Consider the following 26,407-nt stretch of genomic DNA (forward strand, 5'->3'; position numbering starts at 1 on the left):
GAATTAACCGTCATTATTATACTGGGGAGACTTTGTGACCAGAGTCTCTACTCTGTGGCTCCATGTCAATATTTTCTGTTGAAAACATCAACATCTTTGTCACCAAAGAAGATCTAGAGTCTACTTTCAGTTTCTACACACATACCAAGTAAGTAACTCTCTCAAGTTCTCTTAGTGCTCAAATTTTCAAGGAGACTAAATGAGGTCTCAAAAATAAAGTGCAAAATATCTATATTAGTAAAGTTATTTCAACAGAATTGTTTATTATTCAGAAAAGTATCTTTACCATAAAGAAGCTAGTATGTTTCTGAATTTACAGAACAGAGTTTACCCAGAAATGTAAATTAAATTAGTCAACTTCATTTGAAGTTAGGTCTTTCCATTCCGTAGTGATAAATTCTGCTGCGCAATAATTATATTTAAAAATGTGTTAGTAACTATGTCACAAAAAGTTGCTAAAATATACCCTGATTTCTGAAATGTCTTATGTATATAATCGGAATGTACAATACAAAGAAGGAAAATATCATTTTCCCTTATTGAATTCACGGCAAGCAAGGAACGTGTATAAGAAAAACTGTTACTGAGTCAGATTTTTTTTCCTCTTCCATCTAATAGTGTAACATTCATAACGACGAGATTTTTTCCAGATCCCTTAATGTATTATAAATGGTCCCCGCATATTTTCATTTTTCCCGTAAGCGTGAAGTTGGTCATCCAACAAGAAGGTCCAGGTAAGTTGAAAGTGTAAGATGTAAGAAGGTCACCTTTTCATCCAACCTTAAGGAATGTTTGTTTTAAGATAGTATTAAAAGTACTAAAATACATTGAATGCTATGAGCCAAGGCTGAATGTTCAACTGGTAAAGGCAAGGAATTCATCCTTCACCAATGAATGGAAAATGGATCCTGCAACGCAGTGACACGGGTCACTGCTTTTTTTTTTTGACTTAAAAAGATACATATATATATATATACCTGATTGTTGTAATACTTTTTCCTATATCAATATCTCCTTTTTAATGCAACCACAATCAGAGAATGGGAGGCAAAGCTTTAATGCTGCTGACCTCAGGCAACCTCTTCTCTTACAGGAAATCCACCTTTGTGGAGTACTAACTACCAGAACATAGGTCCTGACCTAATCAGCTGGGAGGGCCAGAATCTATGGTAAGTACTCCCCACAGCCTAACACTAGTTTTCAAAAAAACGGAACATTTAAAAAAAAAAACTCAACAATAAGAAAAACTTAAATGACAGTTTTTCCTTCAGAACATCACCACTAAACCTTTGTTGCATCATTTTTATTTTCATATTCAATAGGCTCCCTTTGTTCAATTACTGGAAACTCAAAATCACAAAGAAAGCAGTTTTGATCTAATACAAGCCCATAAAATGCTACTTCTCTTTTGGTGCCATGGCTTAGAAGCGTGAAGTCCAGTAACCATTTAATTGGCAGATCTTTTCTCCACCTTTTGTACAAACACAACACGCCACTTAAGAGTTCCATAAAGGAAAAGTAAGGCTTATCAGTGTGTTAAAAAAACCCAATGTAAGAGCAGGGCAAAGTTTCTCCATCTTGAAATCTACTTTCTGTTGAAAGATCTCTATTCCGTGGCAGAAACTGCCTAGGGTTTGAGGACTCAATTTGGTAAAGATGACCTTGGTAAAATAAACCCCATTGTCTATATGAATGTCCAAATTATAGTTTCCAACTCCTGGGTGAATGATAAATTTTTAAAAACAGGGTTCTAAGCATCAGAATCTTTCAGATGTGATGAATGAGAAAAGATAAGATTGATTCTGTCTCTCAGAGGATAGCTACGGTTTAGTGATGTGGACTTCACTGTTTCCATTCCCATTGGTGGTAGTTGTGATGATGTACTGCGTAGTCTGTTGTTGGCTGGTTGTCTGGGGGTCCAAGGTCTCATTGTGAACAGATGATTGAACCTGGACTCCACTGGAAAGGGCAGAAGTTTGCTTTTCCTCCAGTTCAGGTTGACTTTCTGATAACACATAATGACCCTAGAGCAGAAAGAAGAGGATCTTTAAAAATCTGAGGCCTAAAAAGGAGGGGGGGGGGGGAGGTTGCTGGTATAAGGAAGGAATATGCAAAGAAATGTTACCAGGGGACACCAAAATAGGTCCCCATGAGAGATGACTTTACCTAAGTCCTTCAGAAAGGACTGGTCAGTTACAGTCATTGACTACATAGGTAATTTAAAGGAGCACTTTAGTTTTTCTGGCAAATGATAAAGTCAAGAACATCGGGTGTAGAAATTAACCAAAATGGCAACCTACATGGCAAAAAAACGTGCATTACTGCGCTGCTCCTAAGAGTTTAGAAATTCGGGTAATAAGATTGTTATTGGTCAATTAAATTTTAGGATTAATACAAAATAGATCAAAAACGAGATCTTTAAAATCACTTTAAAGAGGCAGAATGGCCCCTAAGACAGGGAGTTGAGATCAATGATGGGTCCTAGACTTCAGAATTTCAAAGACCAGCAAAATTTTTAAAAAAATAATAAAAGGTCTCAACATTTTATTTTGTCAAGTAAGATCATTTAAAAAATGCTACCCTCAAATGAGAGACATTTAACACTCACAAACATGGGAAGAATACAATCTTAGAATAAAGCCCCTTACTTTGAATAGATTTAACTTTCGGGAAGCTCATCCATTGGCCTTGTTTTTCTCATTTTTCCTCTGATCATGAAAACATCTTCATAGACCTGCACTGGCTATTTCAGATGTTAACATTTGTAAAGAAAGACCGTGTCAGTCAGAAGGGGGATCGGTCAGCCATAGAGGCAGAGTTGAAAAGGAAAGTCACAGAGGAAAACTCAGGCAGTGGCCAATCCCCATTTGACGCATCTGGAGCTCTATGTTCTGGGTCTATGCTTGCCAAGCAACTTTCTGATTAAGATTTGATTCCCGTGTTGGGTCTTCCTCAGGGATGGGGGTACTTCTCAAGGTAGGGTCCATTGGCCCCCAGGGAGTCCACAGGTGGGCTTCAGAGAACCCATGTACCCCTGAAAATAGACATTACAACCTATGTGTATACACTGGGGTTGGGGGAGAGGAACATCCTTGGCTATAATCAGGTTCTCAAAGGAGTTCCTGGCCCAAAATGAGAAAGAATCAATGGGCCCTACAGGGAGCAAAACAATTCACTGATCATGCCAATGTGACGACTTCATTTTACACTAGTTACTGTTTTCATCGACAACTAATAATGTGCTACTCTGGATTTATACATCTCTCCTGAGTCTAGTTAATGTGAGTTTGTGTGCTGAGAAACAGGTGAACTCTTAGTGTGCTCTTTTAAAAAATCAGGTTTAAAGGTCCCTGGACTACCTTGCTCAGAGTCCCTGGGTGTCGCAAGTGGTAAGGGGTCGACTACTAACCGAAAGGTTGGCAGTTCAAACCTACCCAGAGGCATCTCAGAAGAAAGGCCTGGCAATCTGCTTCTGACAGACCACAGCCTTAAAAACCCTATGGAGTACAGTTCTGCTCTGCAACATGTGAATTTTCCATGAGTCAGAATCACCTTGACAGCAATGGGTTTAGTTTTGGACTACCCTGCTACCCTTTGAGGCCTTCTGGGAGACAGTCGGCCTTCGCCTAGGAACATCTATCTCGATATCTTTATCCGTTTACATAAATTTATATATCCCGTCTTCTAATAACGTAGAGGCAGTGAAAACAATCAGTAAGGATAAAAACAGGGTAGGTAGCAGATACAATCGACACTGACTTGACCAATTTAAATATGACAGGGCAATTTATGACAATGTTTTTCATCTAGGGGTGAAATTGTTTAAAACAGTTTAAAATAGCTCCATAATTGGTTCATTATGTTATCCTCTCCCAATTCAGGACCAATAGTGTTGAGGACGCATATACTTTCCAAGAGGCACATAAAAAAGTGATCGATTATGAATCTGTATGTATGTTGATCTAGGAGTGTCATTATACAGTAAAACCTTTGAAAACCAGAACCTGTATAAGGTGGAAACCTGTCAGAGAAGGAAAACTCAAATATTTCCACTAAAGCAAAAGAGAAAAGTGGTAAGACTACACCTGTCCAAGGCAGAAAACATGTGAGACCCAGAAAAACAAGGCACTCCTGTCAAGTTCCAGCTCTCACAGGCTTCACTGTAGTTATTAATTAGATAGATATTTATTGATAATTTGCTATATCCCAGTCTCTGTGCAAAGCACTGAGGATAAAGAGGTAAAGACCAACTCCCATCTTTCAAGGAATTCATAGTCTACTAGGAGAAGACAGAAGAGTAAACCAATAATTAAACTGTGATAAGGGTTATAACATTAGCATCTCCGGGTGTTACTGGTATACAGAGGAAGTCTTCTAATTCAGATATGGGAGGTGGGGAGGGAAGGGTGGTGCTTTATGGTGGGCAGGAAAATCCCTGCCAAGCAGCACAGCTTACCGGAGTGACCGCCTTCACTTGGCCAGTGGTGACAGGAGCTGTCACACTGCTATCTGTAATCACAAACTGACCGGGGGGAAGGGTCATCATTTGGATCTCAGAAGCTGGAAGACAGAAAATATCCATGGTTCAGTGATCTCAGATTTTAATACAAGCTGTGGAAACAAACACCTAAGTGGTAGCCACGTTCTCCATTGAGACATTCTCCATGGATTTGCTCACTGAGAGATTATGATGATGTGGTTTCTTGATATAGTGAATGCATCTCTGACAAGAACTGAAAGCATGAGAAGAGGCTAGCTCAGAGCTGCTGAGTATCAGAGACGAGCAAGAACCGCCCCCTCCAGTGTGGCTTCTGAATATTCAACAATTTTAAAACCTTGAAAAAAATTAGAAAGATTTAGCTCAATATTTTTATCTTTTCTATTCAGACTGGAATAAGTGGCACAAATGAACCCACTGTTATCTAGCAATCACAACTTAATCTTACTTGAATTTTATTTCACCGTTAGTTTTATGAACAAATTAAAAATAAATTTCACCCCAGCACTCAGTTTATGGTCTCTAAAGAAAATTTTCTACTAGAAGGAACCAGGACGTCTTGGAAAAATGGCTGATTCCAGACCTGGGACAGAAGATGTAGACGGTGAGCCTAGAACATCTTGTCATGCCAGAGAGCAAGATGCTATCAAAAACTATGACTGGGGTCATGTCAAAAAAGCCAGGAGCCAACTTGCCCAAAACATCAATAAGAGTAACAACTGCAATGGATAAATACATCAAATACGTTAAAATTCATGAGTACAGAATGACACTAAAACACACACACCCAATTACAATATAGGGCCCTTCTTTGGAGCTCAATTTGAACAAACAATAAAAAAACATTCATGAGACCATCACAGAATATAAAGTTGATGAGACTAAAGAATTACTGTTATTTATTTTTAGGTGTGATAATGGTACTAGCATTGTATTTTTTAAAAACATTCCTTTTGTTTTAGAAAGACATACTGAAATCGGTCCGGATGAAATGACATGATGTCTGGGTGATAATCCAGCTAGAGGGCAGGCAAAGAGCAACTGGAAATACGGAAGGAACAAGGCCAGCCATGAGTTGACAGCTGTTGAAGCTGGATAATGGGCACAGAAGAGTTCCTTATGCTATTCTCTCTACGTTTGTATATTTTGAAATTTTTCCTAATAGAAAATTTCAGAACCAGGTTCTTTCTTTCAAGTTAGAATGCAAGCCCATGCTATTATTACCATGGATATCTGCATCAATTCACTTTCTTTCAGAGGAATTAAACTGAGTATAAATGTCAGTCTATTTATCAGAATTCTACTGGTATTTACCCTGGGTAAGAGAGTCTTTCCCTGACTGGAAACTAGACTCCACTCTCATGATGACCACCAATATTTAGGAGAATAGATTGTAAATATAATGAACTGGTAGAGCTTGGGAAACCCTGGTGGCGTAGTGGTTATATGCTACGGCTGCTAACCAAGAGGCCGGCAGTTCAAATCCACCAGGCACTCCTTGGAAACTCTGTGGGGCACTTCTACTCTGTCCTATAGGGTCGCTATGAGTCGGAATCAACTCAATGGCAGTGGGTTTGGTTTTTCTGGTACAGCTTGAGCTTGACTCCATAGCAAGCGTATGTAACATGGCCACGGATCAATCACAACAGAGATGAATACCAAAAGGAGAGATCAGTAGAAGGAGATAGGTCAACACTGACCCTCCTCTCTTCCCAGCCCCTTCCCTCCCAGCTCCTTCTACTCAGGTCTACCTGGGACCTCTCTTCCTGTCCCTTGCGCATCTTCACTAATAAAAGTCTCATACCTTCCAGCCTATACTCAAGGCTGTATCCTCATCAAGATTTTTACCTATTCTGCCCTCTGGCAGTTAGCCTGTTACTGCTTCTGTGGCACTGATCTCAGGGTGTGAGAATCAACCATTTATACATCTGTTTCCTCTACTAGATGATAGTGTCTTTAAGCCAAAGGTTGTCTTATTAGAAGATAAGCCCTGGAGTCAGATTACCTGGGTTCAAATCCCCATTTACCAGCTGTGTTCCCTGGACAAGCTATTTTATGTCTAAACTGCCTTATCTGTAAAATGCAAAAATAATCATGCTTATAGATTATGAATACTAAATGTGATATATATCTATATATATACTAAATGTGATATATGTATAATACTAAATACTATATATGTGTGTGTGTGTATATATATAGTTTAGAGTCACTCCTGGCAACAGAGAAGAGCTTAATGCATAATGTTGTTGTTTGCTGCCATTGAAAGGGCCCCTGGCTTATGACAACCCCATACACAACAGAACAAAATGCTACCTGGCCCTGCACCATCCACATGATCTCTTGTGGATTGGACCACTGTGATCCATAACGTGTTCACTGGCTCATTTTTGGAAGTCGATCGCCAGGCCTTTCTTCCTAGTCCATCTTCATCTGGAAGCTCTGCTGAAACCTGTTCAGCATCATAACAACACGCAAGCCTCCAGTGACAGACAGGTGGTAGCTGTACATGAGATGCATTTGCTAAGAATTAAACCCAGGTCTTTTTTCTCCCTCATGGAAGGTGAGAGCTCCACCAATGAACGACCAATGCCTCCACTAATTAATGTAAGCTAATTTTTTTTTTTTTTAATATTGCTGGGTTTGGTTTTTTTTTTTTTTTTTTTAATATCGCTGAGTCAGAATCGAATCGACGGCACTGGGTTTGGTTTTTTTTTGTTTGTTTTTTTGGTTAATATCATTATTGTGATTGTTGCTAATATTAATATTAATCTCTGTACACCCAAGATCTAGCACAGTGTCTGATATATACAAGCATTCAATAAAAGTTTGTGAAAAAGATGAATCATTACTATCATCCTATCCTACATCCATCTCTTTAAACCATCTGCCTAAACTTCCTCCAGCAATCTACTTAATCCCTAATATCTCTGAAAATGTTATATCAGGGTGGCTCTCTGAGATCAGAACACTGCCTGAATTTTGCTATGAAACTCTTTCAGATACCTCCACTATAGAAAATAACCAATTGATACTTTAATCCAGAAAATCTGTTGTAAAGCTGATAAAATGATGAACAATGGCTGGAGATTCCTCACCCACGATCTAAGCACCATCCCTTTTTCCTTACTTACAGTAGCCACGGAAGGAATTCCAAGCGTTGGGCAGGTATGTGTGCTGTACAGACGGACTCTGCTGCTGCTGCTGCTGCTGCTGCTGCTGCTGCTGCTGTTGGAGAGACTGACCTTGGCCTGAGGAACTGCCTTGTATGTGGGAAGGGCTGAGCCCCTGCTGGGACTGCTGGGCAGAAGGACTCAATGGCTGCCCAGCTACCTAGCAAGAAAGAGAAAGCAAGAGTGGGAAATTATGAATTTCTAATATAGTTGAGACTCACAAAAATCTCAAGTAAATAACTAAGACTAATACGAATTACAAGAGCCCTAGTGGCACAACAGTTAAGTGCTCAGCTGCTAACCAAAAGGTTGGTGGTTTGAACTCACTTAGCAGCTCCATGGGAGAAAGACCTGGCAATCTGCTCCCGTAAAGATTACAGCCTAGAAAATCCTATAGATGTCTGGAGGGGAGATGAGAGGGCAGAGGGGGCCAGAAGCTGCCCAAATGAACACGAGGAGAGAGAGTGGAGTGAAGGACTGTCCTGTTTTATTAGGGGGAGAGCAATTAGGAGTATGTAGCAAGGTGTAAAAAAAAAATTTTTTTTTTTTTTAGCAAGGTGTATGTAAATTTTTGTATGAGAGACTGACCTGATTTGTAAACTTTCACTTAAAGCACAATAAAAATTAAAAAGAACAAAAAAAACCCTTATTGGGCAGTTCTGCTCTGTCACACGGGGTTGCTATGAGTTAAAATCGACAGGACGGCACCTAACAACAGCAACAATATGAATTACAATATTGAAAGCAGCATCAATGCTAAATTATATGTTAAGTTAGAAAAGAATTAATGAAAAGCAATGATAGTCTTGATTAACCAGGAGCAAAATAGTAAAAGGTAACCGAAAGCACAGGGAAGAAAAAAGTCTGCAAGAGCTACAACCTCATCTACCCTGAGACCAGAAGAAATAGATGGTGCCCAGCTACCACCACCGACTGTCCTGACCAGGGTGACAAAACTTGGTCCCAGATAGAACGGGAATAAAATATGGGACGGAACTCAAATTCTTACTTAAAAAAAAAAACTAGACAAATTGGAACAGTAGGGACCCCCTGAGACTATTGCCCTGAGACACTCTTTAAACCTAGAACTGAGCCTAACCCAAGATCACCTTTTAGCAAAATAGCAGAGTGGCACACAAGATAAAGGACATTACCCATAAGTTCAGTCCCCAACTTAATTAAAAACCATCAGTATGAGACCAAAAAGTCAGTAATTTCTCAAAAGCAAAGATGAGAAGATAAAGGGGCAGGGAAACTAGAAAGGGAACAAACAGAACACAATTAAAGAGAATACTGACACATCATGATACATGGAGCTAATGTCACTGAACAATTTGTGTGGAAAGTGTCAAATGGGAATCTAACTTGCTGTGTGTGTAAACATTCACCACAAACTCAATAAAGTATTATTTAAAAAAAAGAAAAGCAATCATAACTATGAAATCCTAACTAGCTTTCCAAGGCTTATTTACCAGAGTGTCCAAAAAGCTAATATCAAGAAACTTGTTGGAAAGTATAATTACCATATTTTTACACAAATAACATGGGTGTTATATATATTTTTTTTTTTTTTCTGCCAACCACGCCCTCCCCCACGACATGTGCCACATCACATGAAATTAGCCAAGGAAGGCAGGAACAGAAGCTAAAGAGATAAGGACCTTCCCCCAGAGCCAACAGAAAGAGAAAGGCTTCCCCTAGAGCTGGTACACTAAATTCAGACTTCCAACCTCCTAATCTGTGAGAAGATAAACTTTTATTCTTGAAAGACACTCACTTGTGGTATTTTTGTCATAGCCACACTACGAAACTAAGACAAGGCCTCTGTCTGAAGATCATGTCTCTTCGCGCTCATTAATTCCTCATGGCCCCTGCAGCCATGTTAGCTTCTCTGAGGAGTTCATGGAGAATTTACCTGGGATGACGAAGGAGCCGAGGTGGTGGACTCAGTGACCTGGATGTGCTGCACCTGGATGGCATGCTGGGTGTATGTCTGAGGGTCATGCAGCTGGCCGACGTCCACAGTGGACTGCTGAGACTGGTGAGGTGAAGTGGCCTGGAGGGGAAAACAGGCCCAGAAACCAAATCCACACTTAGTCTTCTCTATACAGAGAAAAAGTTTAGTTAAAAACAATACCCCAGCAGAAATATAAGAATAGCTGGAACTTCAGATCCATTGTTTCACTCCCAGAGAGCTTATGCCTAAGCCAAGCTGGCAAACATTAAAATAGTTTTTTAACATGGTATTTATAAAACACAGTAAGCGACTAATACTGCTAAATTCTGGAAGAGAAGGAGATTATGAGAATACAGCTACTAATAATAAGCTGAATGAGAAGATCTCAGGCATGAAAAATCATTTTCCCTTAAATTCCGATTGACTAATGGTCTACCCTTTATCAATTAAAAGAGATCAAAGAATAGAATTTGCTTTTAGCTTGTCACCATTAACCCTAGTAGTGGTCCTACTAATGGTGCCTAACCTTTTATGCATCACAGACATCTTTGAAAATCTAATTATATTTATGGGCCTTTTTCCCGGAACAGTCCACACACACATTGTATTTTACAGGCAACTTCAGGGATTCATAGATTTCTCCGAACTCTAAAGTTAAGAACCCTTCCATAAAAAGACAAGATACAGTTAGTAAAACAACAGTGGCAACTTCCTTCCTGATCTAGTATTAGTTTTAAATTTTCAGAGACGAAATTAATTCAGAGCACCAAGTTTGCACGTTTGAGCCTTGAGTATAGTTCCTCAGCTTAATTAAACGAAACGAGTTCTGGAAGGCTTCCTTCTTTCAGCTTCCTAGTCAGAAGGAACCACCAATTATCAGGTCAAAGGAACATAGCTGCACCTCTATACTGACAGGGTACTGACTGGTATTCAAAGATTGAATCAGAATGAATCCTTATAACCTCCCACATTCAGTGCCTAAGTAGGGATTTATCGAGCTGGTTCATTACCACATAGTGGGCAACTTGGAGGCTAAAGGATAAGGATTCAGATGACACCTGGTTGTCTGAGCTCAGAAAGAGGTCCCTCTAGCACTATCCTGCAGTCGCACAGAATAGCTGTATAAATTGGCACCTAAAACCTCTGGAATACTACAGACAGAAGCCTCCCACACTGGTAAGTCCAGAGCCCTCAACATCCCAGGAAATAAGTAAATAAATAAAAAGTTAACCAATGCCTTAGATTCAGAACTTAAATGAAGAAGTACATTACACAGGGCCCAGCTCCTGCTCAGAGGCCTGGGTATTTTGTGGACTCCAGCTGACATACCAGCTTGTGGCAATATGTCATTGATACAGGTAAAGAGAAATAGATATCATACAGTACCGGGGCCACCTGCACCACTTGAAGCTGTATGTGCTGAGGCTGTTGAAGACCAGAGGTGGACTGTGACACAGGGATATACTGAATTCTCTGGTAATCCCCTTGTGGGGTCCGGTAGTCTGTTGTTAAGGTCTGGGACAGTTCAGTCATTGCTTGGGTGAGCAGGTCGGTTGTCTGGAAAAATCACACAAAACATGCTGGTTGGTAGCTATTTGTAGCTATTTCAATGCTCTTGAATCCTACTAAAATTTAATTAGCTTGTCTCACTGGTGTATCATCAAACTAAAAATCAGACCCAAACCAAGAGAGAGAAAAAAAAAAAACTGAGGTTGGGAAAATTTTGGAAGGAAAAAAATAAATATAATCGTATATATATCTATCTAGATAGATAGATACAGATATACCCCACGTGTCTCTCAGTTTGTGGGGGCTTGCATGTTGCTGTGATGCTGGAAGCTACGCCACCAGTACTCAAGTAACAGCAGGGTCTCCCACAGTGCACAGGTTTCAGCTGAGCTTCCAGGCTAAGAAAGACTAGGAAGAAGGACCCGGCAGTCTACTTCTGAAAAGAATTAGCCAGTGAAAACCTTACAAATTGCAGCAGAACACTGATATGGTGCCAGAAGATGAGCCCCTCAGGTTGGAAGGCACTCAAAAGGTGACTTGGGAAGAACTGCCTCCTCAAAGTAGAGTCAACCTTAATGATGTGGATGGAGTCAAGCTTTCAGAACCTTCATTTGCTGATGTGGCACAACTCAAAATGAGAAGAAACAGCCGCAAACATCCATTAACAATTACAACGTGGAATGTACAAAGTATGAATCTAGGAAAATTGGAATTGTCAAAAATGAAATGGAACACATAAACATCAATATCTTAGTCATAACTGAGCTGAAATGTACTGGTATTGACCATTTTGAATCAGATAATCATATGGTCTACTATGCCAGGAATGACAACTTGGAAAGGAAAGGCATTGCGTTCATCGTTAAAAAGAACATTTCAAGATCTATCCTGAAGTACAATGCTGTCAGTGATAGGATGATATTCATACATCTACAGGGAAGACCAGTTAATACGACTATTATTCAAATTTATGCACCAACCACTAAGGCCAAAGATGAAGAAATTGAGTACTTTTACCAACTTCTGCAGTCTGAAATTGATCAATCATGCAATCAAGATGCATTGATAATTATTGGTGATTGGAATGCAAAAGTTGGAAACGAAGAAGAAGGATTGGTAGTTGGAAAATATAGCCTTGGTGATAGAAAGGATACCAGAGATCGCATGATAGAATTTTGGAAGACCAACAACTTCTTCATTGCAAATACTTTTTTTCTCCAACATAAATGGCAACTATACACGTGGACCTTGCCAGATGGAAAATACAGGAATCAAATCGACTACATCTGTGGAAAGAGACAATGGAAAAGCTCAATATCATCAGTCAGAATAAGACCAGGGGTCGACTATGAATCATACAATACAATTACTCTGAAGAAAATTAGAACAAGTCCATGAGAGCCAAAGTATGACCTTAAGTATATCTCACCTGAATTTAGAGACCATCTCAAGAATAGATTTGACATGTTGAGCACTAATGACCAAAGACCAGACAAGTTGTGGAATGACATGAGGGACAGCATACATAAGAAAGTAAGAAGTGATTAAAAAGACAGACGAGAAAGAAAAGACCAAAATGGATGTCAGATGAGACTCTGAAATGTGCTCTTGAATGTCAAGTAGCTAAAGCAAAAGGAAGAAATGAAGTAAAAGAGCTGAAAAGAAGATTTCAAAGGGCAGCTTGTGAAGACAAAGCAAAGTATTATAATGACATATGCAAAGAGCTGGAGACAGAAAACCAAAAGGGAAGAACACGCTCAGCATCTGTCAGACTGAAAGAACTGAAGAAAAAATTCAAGCTTCAAGTTGCAATACTGAAGGATTCTGCAGGGAAAATATTAAACAATGCAGGAAGCATCTGAAGAAGATGGAAAGAATATACAGAGGCACTATAACAAAAAGAATTGGTCTACATTCGACCATCTCAGGAGGTAACATATAATCAGGAATCAACGGTACTGAAGGAAGAAGTCCAAGCTACACTGACAGCACTGGCAAAAAACAAGGCTCCAGGAATTGACAGAATACCACTTCAGATGTTTCAACAAACGGATGCAGCGTTTGAAGTGCTCACTCATCTATGCCAAGAAATTTAGAAGACAGCTACCTGGCCAACTGACTGGAAGAGATTCATATTTACGCCTATTCCCAAGAAAGGTGATGCAACCAAATGCAGAAATTATCGAACAATATCATTAATATCACACACAAGTATAATTTTGCCAAAGATAATTCAAAAGCAGCTGGAGCAGTATATTGACAGGGAACTGCCAGAAATTCAAGCTGGATTCAGAAGAGGATGTGGATCAACGGATATCATTGCTGATGTCAGATGGATCCTAGCTGAAAGCAGAGAATACCAGAAGGATGTTTACCTGTGCTTTATTGACTATGCAAAGGCATTTGACTGTGTGGATCATAACAAATTATGGATAACATTGTGAAGAATGGGAATTCCAGTACACTTAATTGTGCTCATGAGGAGCCTGTACATAGATCGAGAAACAGTCACTCGAAGAGAACAAGGGGGTACTGTGTGGTTTAAAGACAGGAAAGGTGTGTGTCAGGGTTGTATCCTATCACCATACGTATTCAGTCTGTATGCTGGGCAAATAACCCGAGAAACTGGACTATGTGAAGGGAGAATGGGGCATCAGGACTGGAGGAAGACCCATTAACACCAGGAGATGAGCAGATGACACAACCTTTGCTTGCTGAAAGTGAAAAGGACTTGAAGCACTTACTGATGAAGATCAAAGACCACAGCCTTCAATATGGATTATACCTGAACATAAAGAAAACAAAAATCCTCACAACCAGACCAATGAGCAACATCATGATAAATGGAGAAAAGATTGAAGCTGTCAAGGATTTCATTCTACTTGGATCCACAATCAACACCCATGGAAGCAGCAGTCGAAAAATCAAAAGACGAACTGCATTGGGCAGATCTGCTGCAAGGGCCCTTTTTAAAGTATTGAAGAGCAAAGATGTCACCTTAAGGACTAAGGTGCGCCTGACCCAAACCACGGTGTTTTCAATCACCTTATATGCATGTGAAAGCTGGACAACGAATAAGGAAGACTGAAGAATTGATGCCTTTGAATTGTGGTATTGGCATATTGAATATACCCTGGACCAAAGAATGAACAAAAATCTGGCTTGGAGGAAGTACAATGAGAATGCTTCTTAGAAGCAAGGATGGCGAGACTGGGTCTTACATACTTTGGACATGTTATCAGGAGGGATCAGTCCCAGGAGAAAGATGTCATTCTTGGTAAAGTACAGGGTCAACGTAAAAGAGGAAGATCCTCAACAAGATGGATTGACACAGCGGCTGCAACAATGGGCTCAAGCATAATAACGATTGTGAGGATGGTGCAGGACCAGGCAGTGTTTCGTTCTGTTGTACATAGGGTTGCTATGAGTTGGAACCAACAGGACAGCACCTAACAATAACAAAAAATATATATATATAAATATATAATATCATTGCCATCAAGTCAATTCCAACTCATAGCAAACCCATGTGATGGAGTAGAACTGCGCCATAGGGTTTTCTTGGCCGTAATCTTAATGGAAGCAGATCGCCAGGCCTGTCTTCCGCAGCACCACTGGGTGGGTTCAAACCACCAGCTTTAGGTTAGTAGATGAGCATGACCTGTTTGCATGTGTGGTGCATATATATCTGAGACTGTCTCAGGCCCAGTGGAGTTACCCTCAAGGCTCTAACAATCTTGCAGTGAACAAGCAGCACTGAAATTTTCTCGCTGCTCTTTTCAAAGAGCACTTTGGGTAGCATCACTTAGGAGACCCCATCATAAGCATAATGCCTTATGCAGACACCTGAAGAAAAAGGGGCCACACTTGCAGTGTGAGGAAGGTGATAACAGGGTAGACATGACCATGGCATTTAAGGGCAGGCTGGGCACTGGAGGAGACAGGAGGCACCCACTTGTCCATCACACACTCACCACCACCGTCTCCCCAGTGGCACTATCTGTGGTCAGGACAGCCGGGGTAGCACTGATCACAGCTGTGGTCAAGGGCGCGTGTATAGTGTTGGGGAGCTGGGCGTACTCTGGGTGCTTCTTTCGAATGTGCTGTACCATCTTGGTCTGAAAAAAATTCAGGCAAAAACCAAGAAAAGAATTAGTTATTTTCAATCTTTTTCATATGCAAACCCTCCAATGATTCCTAAAATCTTTGATGTTAGGCATTAAAAAACAAAAACTAGAGCAAAGCTGACTCTGCCTGACCCTCCTAAAGTGATTCAACGGTATAAAAGGGAAACAAGGGGGCTGAAAAGAAACAGAAAGTGCACATGACCCCACACCAATGGGGATGGTAAGGAAACTCCCAGCGGCCCCACTCCCACCGATACTCGTGGCAATCAATCACAACCCTCTAGCGAAAATGACCCATTGCTGTCAAGTCGATTCTGACTTATAATGACCCTATAGGACAGAGTAGAACTGCCCCATAGGGTTCCCAAGGCAGTAAATCTTCACAGAAGCAGAATCACCACGTCTTTCTCCCAGGGGGCAGCTGGTGGGTTCAAACCCCAGACCTTTCAGTTAGCAGTCCAGCGCTTCTCCATGGCACCACAAGGGCTCCTCTCTTTTTAAGAAATGTCATTTCGTACAGTGGAATGCTTCTGCCCACCTGAACTCACATACCGTGAGCACGGAATATTCAAATATGCAACCCTCAGCAGGCAGAGGAGAAAGAGAAACAGTGAAGTGCCAAAGCTAGGAGATGGCTCGAATTCTGGAGAAAGTCCACCATATTTTCTTCCCATTCTTTGCTTAGAGCCCCTATTCTCAATGATCAGTTCCTCAGATAGTCCCCCGCCAATTCAGAAGAAGCCAGCTAGCCAGGTGTGCCAAGAGCACCCTCAGTAGTGGGTGGTTTGCCTCCATCGGGAGCCTTGCCCGTACCTTGCTGCTGTACTGCTTGGAACAGTGAGGACAGCAGACTGGAGGGGTAGCTATGGTGCCTGTGAGCTGGGTGTGAGTGCTCAGCATGGGGTCTGGCTCTCCAGGGCCAGCAGGACGAAGTTTCCGAATGCTTGGTGGGAGCTCAGCTCCTGGGTGGTTCTTCAGAATATGTGCTTTACGCTTGCTGGCACTTTTATAAACCTGCAATTCAAATGCTTTGTCATGAAAGCAGTAAATGGTTCCACTTTCTTGCTTAAAACAAACTATTGAACTATTCTGATGCCAGAAAATGAGAAAAAGTATTCATGTAGCCCAAAACAGAACATAATGACAGATTTATTGAGGGTATGGCATACATCAGAATAAACTAAGAACTAGCACGGATCGGCATGGCCTCTTCTTTGAATCTGTATATCTGAGATGATAACTAAAAAACATCCTTTACCCTGAAGTCAAAAAGGGGGATATACAGTCATAGAAAGAAGGTTATTTTTAAAGCCGGTTCATCTTTTAGTCTTTCTGTGAAAGTTCTCATCTGATTTATGTAGTTGACTACCAGGTACCAAAAAAAAAAAAAGGTACCAAAGGACCTTCCAAAGTGGCAAGTCTAACAGCAACCAGTACTAGTATCTATGTTCAAAAAAAATGTTTCTTACTTTTAAGCTGAAGTAAACTCTATAATGATAGCAGAGATTATCTTTGAAATATACTATCGCTGCCTTATAGAAGGAAACAATATCACAATGAAGCAACAGAAACAATACACATATATTCTCTTTCTCTTTTTTGTAACCCCACAAAAGCCAAGAGTGGGATAGCAGAACTACGGCGCTCCACCACAAAGCTTTTTCACATCCCTCTCAATTTTCTAGAAACCCTAAACCTGCCATCTATTTTACAAGTAGGAGGATAACACTCCCGTTGCCGAGTTTAGGAATTTAAAATGAATTCATGTACAAGGGTCTTGGTAATAGGCCTCTTCTTTTGTAACAAACATCAGAGGGAAGGGAAAACAAGAGAAACTAAGTCGGTCAACTAATTTAAGAAAATTTAAGAAAAAAAAATTAGCTTAACATAAAGCTGCATTTCTAGCCCTTTTATGGCTGAACTGAAAACTAGTGAGAGACAGGAAACCATCTGCTGAAAGTAACTGCAAGCTCCTGGTATATAGTTATACACAGAGACAAACTGGCTGTAAGCAGAGCTCCCACGGAGGCATACCAGAATGGATGTTTTCCTTTTACCTTATCACAGTACTGACAAAAGTAATCACGGTTGGGTTTGATGATCGGTAACGTTAACTCTGGTACCTCTTCTATCTTCATGTCTGGGTGCCTCTTTGATAAGTGATTTACCTAAAGCAAAAAAAAAAGAGAGAGAGACCTCATTATAAACAGAAGCTAAATATATCCCTCCTATATGAGAAAATTCTCTGAAGCAATGTCCCGAAACAATAAGGCATTTGGCCAGAACCAGCATCCTCAAACCCATCTGACACCAAAGCACCAACAGCCACTGTTAAGAGGAATAAATGGTAATTCCACAAATTCTTGCAAATGAAGTGGGTAACTGTGGATCCCATTAACAGTCTTCAGCTGAAATAACTGCTGTTGGAAAAAGGAAAATTACACTATCATGAATTTTCTGGGTGAATTCTCCTGAAGCAAACCTGTGTTTCATCACTTGCTGACCTAGTCTTACTGAGAAGCCCCAGTGGCACAGTGGTTAAGAGCAAGGGCAAGCTATGGCTGCTAACCAAAAGGTTGGCAGTTCAAATCCCCCAGTGTCCTTGGAAATCCTATGGGGCAGTTCTACTCTGTTCTGTAGGATTGCTATGAGTCTGAATCGACTCGACGGCTACAGGTTTGGTTTTTTGTTTGTCTGTTTTGTTTTTAAGCTTTACTGAGAACATTGAATGAGAAACAAACTGAGGTTCTGAATTTCAAACATTGGTCTGTGACTTTCTGGCTTCTGGCAAAAACATATTCTGTAACTGGAATACGGTCAGGGTGTGTTGACAGCAGTGAACTGACTACCCGGATGTTTAAACTAACCTGGGTTCACAGACCCTGCTTTGGTGGGAAGACTCCTCCTACTGCTGTTTCAGAGCTAGAAAAGAGAGGCATGAGAAAGAAATGGTAGGGTGAAGGCAAAAGACCCCACCCAAAAGTATACATATATATATATAAACCTGTTGCTGTCAGGTTGATTCTGGTTCATAGCGACCCTACAGGACAGAGTAGAACTGCCCCATGGGGTTTCCAAGGAGCGGCTGGTGGATTCGAACTGCTGACCTTTTGATTAGCAGCAAGCTCTTAACCACTATACCACCAGGGCTCCCCCAAAAGCATATACAGGGACACAAAAAAGAAGAGGAAAATAAAATAGGAAAAAAACAAAGAGGTTGGGAAGGGTGCACAGAAACAACACGAGTGGTGAAAAGTGACAGAAAAAGACCTCTTCCCTGAGGCCACCAGGAAAGAGCTGTGCTAAAGCGGGGAGGGTGAGACCAGAAAGGAAAGAACTCCAAACGGAACTGTTTGCCTCGGGTGTTTTTTCCTAGCCATTCACGATCAGCAGACATAATTTATCACAGCATACAACACACAAGCCATCATCACATACAGACGGAATGACGTGGTTTGGGGACAGGGGACTGCAGCCACCGACACTGACCAGCACAGCATACAACAGACAAGCTGTCATCACACACAGACGGAATGACATGGCTTGGAGGACGGGACTGCAGCCACCAACACTGACCAGCACAGAATACAATATACAAGCCATCATCATACACAGACAGAATGACATGGTTTGGAGGACAGGGGACTGCAGCCACCAACACTGACCAGCACAGCATACAGTACACAAGTCGTCATCACACACAGATGGAATGACATGGTTTGGAGCACAGGGGACCACAGCCACTGACACTGACCAGCACAGCATACAACACACAAGCCGTCATCACACACACAGGGAATGACATGGTTTGGAGGACAGGGGACTGCAGCCACCAACACTGACCAGCACAGAATACAACACACAAGCCATCATCACACACAGACGGAATGACATGGTTTGGAGGACAGGGGACTGCAGCCACCAACACTGACCAGCACAGAATACAACAAACAAGCCGTCATCATACACAGACAGAATGACATGGTTTGGAGGATAGGGGACTGCAGCCACCAACACTGACCAGCACAGAATACAACACACAAGCCATCATCACACACAGACAGAATGACATGGTTTGGAGGACAGGGGACTGCAGCCACCAACACTGACCAGCACAGCATACAGTACACAAGTCGTCATCACACACAGATGGAATGACATGGTTTGGAGCACAGGGGACCACAGCCACTGACACTGACCAGCACAGCATACAACACACAAGCCGTCATCACACACACAGGGAATGACATGGTTTGGAGGACAGGGGACCATGACCACCAACACTGACCAGCACAGCATACAATACACAAGCCGTCATCACACACAGATGGAATGACATGCTTTGGAGGACAGTGGACTGCAGCCACCAACACTGACCAGCACAACATACAACACACAAGCCGTCATCACACACAGATGGAATGACATGCTTTGGAGGACAGTGGACTGCAGCCACCAACACTGACCAGCACAACATACAACACACAAGCCGTCATCACACACAGATGGAATGACATGGTCTGGAGGACAGTGGACTGCAGCCACCAACACTGACCAGCACAACATACAGTACACAAGCCGTCATCACACACAGACAGAATGACAAGGTTGGGGACAGGGGACCGCAGCCACCGACACTGACCAGCATGCCTCGCCTCCGGAAGCCCATCATGCAGAGGCGGCACTTGAAGGTGAAGCTGTCGTAGTCTGTGGAGGTGATGCGCGGCTTGAAGGTCTTGGAGCGGCTGATGCGGTCAGCCTTCTTGGCCTCCCTCTCGGGATTATGCATCCTCTGCATGTGTTCCCGCAGTTTGTCTTTTCGCTGTTTAGAGAGAATTTTTGAAGAGGTGGGTGGGAGTAGAAAAATTTTAATGAAGAGGTTAAAAAAAAAAATCAGTAAAAGTTAGCAGTAACCCCAGCCTACTAAGATGCATCTGAGGTGTTGGAGAGCTAGAACACACCAGGACTTGTCACATGTGGCCGGGAACTACTCTGTTCCCCAACCAGCAAGTGCACCCCAGTGATCCTTGATGGAAAATCTAAGCTGAAGGATAGTTGATTTTTTAGAAGACTTCCTATTTACGCAGAAAACCAGAAAAACCAAACCCACTGCCATCGAGTCGATTCCGACTCATAGCGACCCTATAGGTCAGAGTAGAACTGCCCCATAGAGTTTCCAAGGAGTGCCTGGTGGATTTGAAATGCCAACCTTTCGGTTAGCAGCTGTAACACTTAACCACTATGCCACCAGGGTTTCCATTTACGCACAGGAGATCATATAGACACGGGATAAGTTTGGTATTGAGAACTATAAAACAAATTTATACTAACACACAAAAGTAATACTGGGTTGATGACGTTGTGTTTATACTCAATTTCCACGCATTTTAACACACATCATGGTATTTCTCTAAATCCCAAATTAATTTAAGTAAGAATCTTTCATCTTGTGGGTTTGTCATCTCTCGTTTTATGGATTTAGAAGTTTGTTACACTGTCAGCTATGATGGAGCAGAAGGTGTAGGTCACGCCTGGTTGGGTGACCTAATCTAGTGATAAGTGTCAATGTGAGTCCACAGAGGGAGAAAATTAGGCAGAGCCCAACCTAAACCAAAACAAGTTCAAATAGGCCAACGCCCTTCACCAGGGAGGCTCTCTGCATTTAGACAGTGGTTACACCGTTGGTGCTCTCGTAAAGATCTGGAACCTTTCTGAAACAACAGCTCTTCCCGTCTTCTGGTACAGGGACTCCTCGTTATTGTTGTGATTCATTAGTCCTCCTCCTTTTTTTTTTTTGGCAAAAATATAGACAAAACAACATTTGCCAATTCAACATTTTCTTGCATGCACAGTTCAGTGAGACCAATTATATCAATCGTGTTGTGCAAGTATCACCAATATCCATTGCTAAATTTTTTAACTACTTCATTTTTCAGCATGTTTATTCAATAAATATTCCTTGAGTGCCTACCAAGTACCAGGAACCATGCTGAGTGCTAGGTTCCAATGCTAGATACCCCTCACCTACCTCTGTCTTCCACTAAAATGGATAGGGGCTCAACTGCTCCTTCTTCCTACCCCAGGGCCCTCATTCCTGGAAAGCCCAGAAAAGAATTTTCATAGTTTCCTAGTCTGCAATAAACTTTGGATTAAGAACACTGCCCTAAATATCAGTAACTCTTACTAGTGCAGATACGATGGTAAATGTTATACAATGATATGAGCAACATCAGTACCAGTGGGGGCTCAGACCTGAGGGAATGCAGCATCACAGCCACAGAGCACACCCATGGCACAGAAGGATCTTCTCATAACCCTAGCATGCCACCTGAGACTTCTGTTACATTTCCACTTTTTCCCAAGCATCAGTATTCACTGATTTCCCTGTACCTATTCCCTTCAAGGAGCCCTGGTGGCACAGTGATTAAAAGCTCAGCTGCTAACCAAAAGGTTGGCAATTCGAATTCACTGGCTGCTCCTTGGAAACCCTATGGGGCAGGTCTACTGTCCTATAGGGTAGCTGTGAGTCAGAATCAACTTGACAGCAATGATTTTTTTGTATTCCCTTCAAATAGATGGACTTACCTTAAATGAATCATTACATAAATCCTAAAGCCTAATGAGAATACAATATAATGTGTCCCAGACAGAGCTGGAGAAAAATGTGGAACAAAATTCTAACTCACAAAAAAAGACCAGATTTACTGGCCTGACAGAGACCGGAGAAACCCTGAGAGTATGGCCTCCGGACACCCTTTTAGCTCAGTACTGAAGTCACTCCGAGGCTCACCCTTTAGCCAAAGATTAGACAGGCCCATAAAACAAAATGAGACTAAAGGGGCACACCAGCCCAAGGGCAAGGACTAGAAGGCAGGAGGGAACAGGAAAGCTGGTAATGGGGAACCCAAGGTCAAGAAGGGAGAGTGTTGACATGTCATGGAGTTGTTAACTAATGTCATGAAACAATATGTGAACAAACTAAGAAGCTAGTTCATTCTGTAAACTTTCATCTAAAGCACAATTAAAAAAAAAAAGTTAAACAGAGTTACCATATGACCCAGCAATTCCACTCCTGGGTATATACACAAAAGAATTGAAAGTAGGAACCCAAACAGAAACTTGTACACCAATGTTCACTGTAGCACTATTCACAATAGTCAAAAGGTAGAAACAACCTAATGAATGGATAAACAAAATGTGGTATATACATGTTGTTCTTTGTAGTTAGGTGCTGTCAAGTCAGTTCAACTCTTAGCAACAGTGTATGTACAACAGAATGGAACACTGCCCAGTTCTGCACCATTCTCACAATTTATTGCTGTTTGAGGCCATTGTTACAGCCACTGTGTCAATCCATCTCGTTAAGGGTCTTCTTCTTTTTCGCAGATCCTCTAGTTTACCAAACAGTACATATATACATGAAATATTGCTCAGCCACAAAGAGAAATGAAATCCTAATACATCCTACAACATGGATGAACCTTGAAAACATTATGCTGAGTGACATATGTCAGTCACAAAAGGAAAAATATTGTACGATTCCACTGATATGAAATATCAAGAACAGGCAAGTGTGGAGAGACTAAAATTTATTAGTGGTTACTGGGGTGAATGGGAGGGAGGGAGACAGGGAGAGTCATGACTTAGGGGGCACTAAGCTTCTCCTAAGGGTGATGGAAAAATATGAAAGTGGATGAAGATGATGGTTGAAAATATGATGAACACAATTAATGCCACTGAATTGTACAAGTAAAGATTCTTGAAATGTCAAATATTTTGTTACATGTATGTTTACCACAATAAAATAATTTTTGTTGAAAAAAAAAAAAGAATACAATACAACGCTGTGCATGCAGGGACAGGCCTCTGTTTGCTGAATGCCGAATCTCCACAAGGCCTTTCCATCCTAACGTCTCCAGAACCACATTCACTATGGCCCCCGCTCTCTCTCCTCCTGTCTAAGTCTCACACCTGCATCAACAGTGTTCCCCAACACCTACCTCCCAAGCTACACATCTCAGTGCCTTGCTGTGTGTCTTTTGCATGTTCATCAGGCACGAGGCCATATCAGTTCCCTCAGACATCTGTCTTGAAGACGGGCCTTCCTGTGCACACCACTGCCTCTGCCTTAGTTTAGGCTTGGCTCTAAGAGATCTTTGTAAACCTAATCCCTCAGCATAACAAGCAAGCTGGAACCTACTTCTCAAGCTTCATCTCACCATGCACCCCTCACCATGTACCCCAACCACTGTGCACCTCACCATCTCCTGACAGGTCTCCACAGTCCCTGTCACACCCTCTGCTTTCAGCGTTGTTTTGCTTCCGCATTCCTCATAGTTTCCCTTTCTCAAGCTGCCAAACCCTTCCCTGCCCTTTAGTGTATTCCAAAGTGTTACCTCATCGAGGAAGTCCCCCTGTACCCCAAATCACAGTCAATCCCTCTCATGGTGTTTTATGCTTTTCTCTATGGTACCATTAATGGTAATGTTTTAAAATCTACATGTCTGATTCCTCTATGAAATTGTGAGCTCCTTAAAGTCAGAAGGTCCTATCTTGTCTTTACGTATGCTGTCCTCATGGAGCTTACAGTTTAGGAACACAGATAATTAACAATAGATCGCATTACGTGGCTATGGCAGGGTCATAAGTAAATGTTCCTATGAAAATTCATAGGAGAAGCACTTAATCTAGTCTGGGGGGATCAGAAAGAGCCCCCATGTGAAGTGATATCAGCTGGGTAAACTGACATGCGAGGTTGAGAGCTCAAGCAGAGGACAATGGGGAGAGAGACACGTACTCAAGTACATCCAGGTAGTGCAGTGCAGTCAGAGAACAAAGTGGATGGGAGGCTGGACAGGTATTAGGGGCCGGGTCATATAGTGTCTGATGTAATAAGAGCTGTGCAGTCAATCTTGAAATCAGTGAAGTTATTATAGGGTTTTCCAGCAGAGACATGACAACAGATTTATTCTCTAGAAAAATATCTAGGGTTATAGCCTTAAAAATGGGTTGAAGGTAAGTGGTAATTTTGTACTCCGTCAACTTGGCTAAGGGGAAATATGTGTAACCAGGATTCCCACCATAGTATGGTTCCCAGTTAGAGTTAGCCAAAAGAGAAGTCCGTGATCGAGTGGAAGGCAGAATGGTACAGCAGCCATCTGCTGAGGGTCACAGTGGCTACAGGCAGTGCCAGACATAGAGATGCCAGCGGGTTACTCACGCTCTCCCCCCTCAACAACCAGCTCGTCTTCTCCACTGCCTGATGCACAGACCCATTCTCCCACTGACTGCCCAGCTCTCTTGCACAGGCCCACCCCAGGTTCTAGATTCTGAGGTCAGCTTCAGTCTGCCCTCCCACACCAGGGTTCCAGAAGGCTACATAGTGACTTCTCTGACCCTCCAAATGCTCCTTTCAGACCCTATTTCTTCATCTTTTTCTATAACTAAATTCTGTTCCTGTAATAAATCCCTTATTCCATAGATTCACAGTGGTTCTGCCTCCCTGGTTGATCCCTCTCTGAGACACTGGGTAAAAGTAAAGGAGAAAACGGAAGCAGAAAGACTTTTTTATATCCGTAGATCCTAATGTGATATCAGGCATAAAATGGATAATTTAGAAATTGTTGAGTGGATAAGATGGATGGATGGCCAACCAGTTAGCATCACAAGACGGATCTATTTACATATAATTCTTCAACAAAAAATAAAAAACAGAAAAGAGAAAAAAAAAAACCCTAGACCCTTTTATACTTTACATATTAGAGTTTTCTACAGAGTTCTATACAGACCTACTACATTAAAAGCCATCGAGATTATATGCCATAACACACATTCCACAAAACTTAAGCTTTAAAAATGTACTTTCTATTTCTCTTAATGTCTTCACATTCTACACAAACACATCCTTTAAAATCAGTTTTCCCCTTCTGAACCCATCACGCCTCTTTTCCGGTTTCTGTGACAGTGTTACCTACAATCATATTCAGTAGCATGTCTCTCAGTGACATCTTTGCAGAATCATCTGATCACCTAATGAAGCATATTTCATTGTTTTCACATTTATTTATCTGTTGTCTCTGAGTCTCCTGCAGGTTTTTCCTCTGCTTCTTCCGAGTTCCAGGCAGGTTACTGATATTATTATTATTTATTTTAATCCTTGAAGTCATTTGCATTCACCAAAGCACCCTAAGCCCTCTGAGTGTTCTACAGGTTTCCCACCTCTGTCAGACAATAGCCTTGCTGCCTTCAGGGCCCAATTACCAGGGCCTTTTTTTTTTTTATATACTTAATAATAAGTGCTCAATAAAAATCTACTGATTCGAGTGGTAAGTAAATACACCATTGTCTTAGGAACTCCTCAATAGTATTTCAGGTCCACTCGTTACACATGTGAATTCTTTCCGAAGAAGGTGCATTATCATTATATTTGGTTTGGAAATTTGAATTCATTATTTTGGGGAACTAAATAAGTTTTTTCCCTTTAATTTGTCCTAAGTCAAACACGAGCACAGAGGCTTCCGTGGATCTCAAGCCCAGTTCCTGGTAACTGGGAGACAAACTGATGGAATGAAGAAGAATTTATCCTCATCTTGACATAATTTCTGCAGCCACGAGAGGAACCCTGGGCTGCTCTCTGGTCACAGTACCTTAAATTGTTTCCCACACGTAGAACACAGGAAGTCTTTGCGGTCCGAGTGTCGGAGCATGTGGAGACGCAGTTTATCAGGACGGCAGAAGGCCTTGTCACACTCTGTACACTGGTATATCTTCTCCGAGTGGAAGCTGCGCACGTGTTTTTTCACCTGGCAGTGAAGACCACAGACAAGTTCAGGAGACTCAGGCACCAGAGGCAAAAACAAAAGTCGGCTTACCAACACTAGAGGGCGCTAGTGCATTACCCTGGATTCCATCAGCCTGGACATGGAACCCAATCAGATGTCATAATTGGACTCAACAGCGCACACTGTCCACATCACAAAGAAGAAACAAAATAAGGGCCTTATAAATCTGACCCTCCCACATGACCTGGAGAGGTGGAAAGAAGAGTGTTTGCTGGGTCAAAAGCCTGATGACCTCGAGCCCATTTTTCATTTTTTTAAGATTAAAAGGAGATTTTCTTCGGGTTTCAATAAATCTTGCTAAA

At 41.7% G+C, this 26,407-nt stretch overlaps 1 protein-coding gene across 2 annotated transcripts in view; it reads right to left on the bottom strand.

Annotated features, from left to right (window-relative positions):
* Window positions 1–935: 935 nt before the first annotated feature.
* PRDM10 (PR/SET domain 10) overlaps window positions 936–26,407 on the bottom strand; it is a 113,484-nt gene continuing 88,012 nt past the window's right edge. For both annotated transcript variants that reach the window (XM_049856638.1, XM_049856639.1), the window contains 10 exons: window positions 25,911–26,066; window positions 19,907–20,086; window positions 17,322–17,432; window positions 16,078–16,278; window positions 15,112–15,255; window positions 11,015–11,185; window positions 9,587–9,727; window positions 7,633–7,831; window positions 4,457–4,560; window positions 936–2,024 (listed from right to left, as the gene is read on the bottom strand). In XM_049856638.1, coding sequence (XP_049712595.1) covers window positions 1,821–2,024; window positions 4,457–4,560; window positions 7,633–7,831; window positions 9,587–9,727; window positions 11,015–11,185; window positions 15,112–15,255; window positions 16,078–16,278; window positions 17,322–17,432; window positions 19,907–20,086; window positions 25,911–26,066 — 1,611 coding nt within the window. In that variant the 3' untranslated portion in view covers window positions 936–1,820. The remainder of the gene's footprint in view (window positions 2,025–4,456; window positions 4,561–7,632; window positions 7,832–9,586; window positions 9,728–11,014; window positions 11,186–15,111; window positions 15,256–16,077; window positions 16,279–17,321; window positions 17,433–19,906; window positions 20,087–25,910; window positions 26,067–26,407) is intronic.

The sequence above is a fragment of the Elephas maximus genome, chromosome 17, assembly GCF_024166365.1.
Source record: "Elephas maximus indicus isolate mEleMax1 chromosome 17, mEleMax1 primary haplotype, whole genome shotgun sequence".
NCBI classification, from domain to species: domain Eukaryota; kingdom Metazoa; phylum Chordata; class Mammalia; order Proboscidea; family Elephantidae; genus Elephas; species Elephas maximus.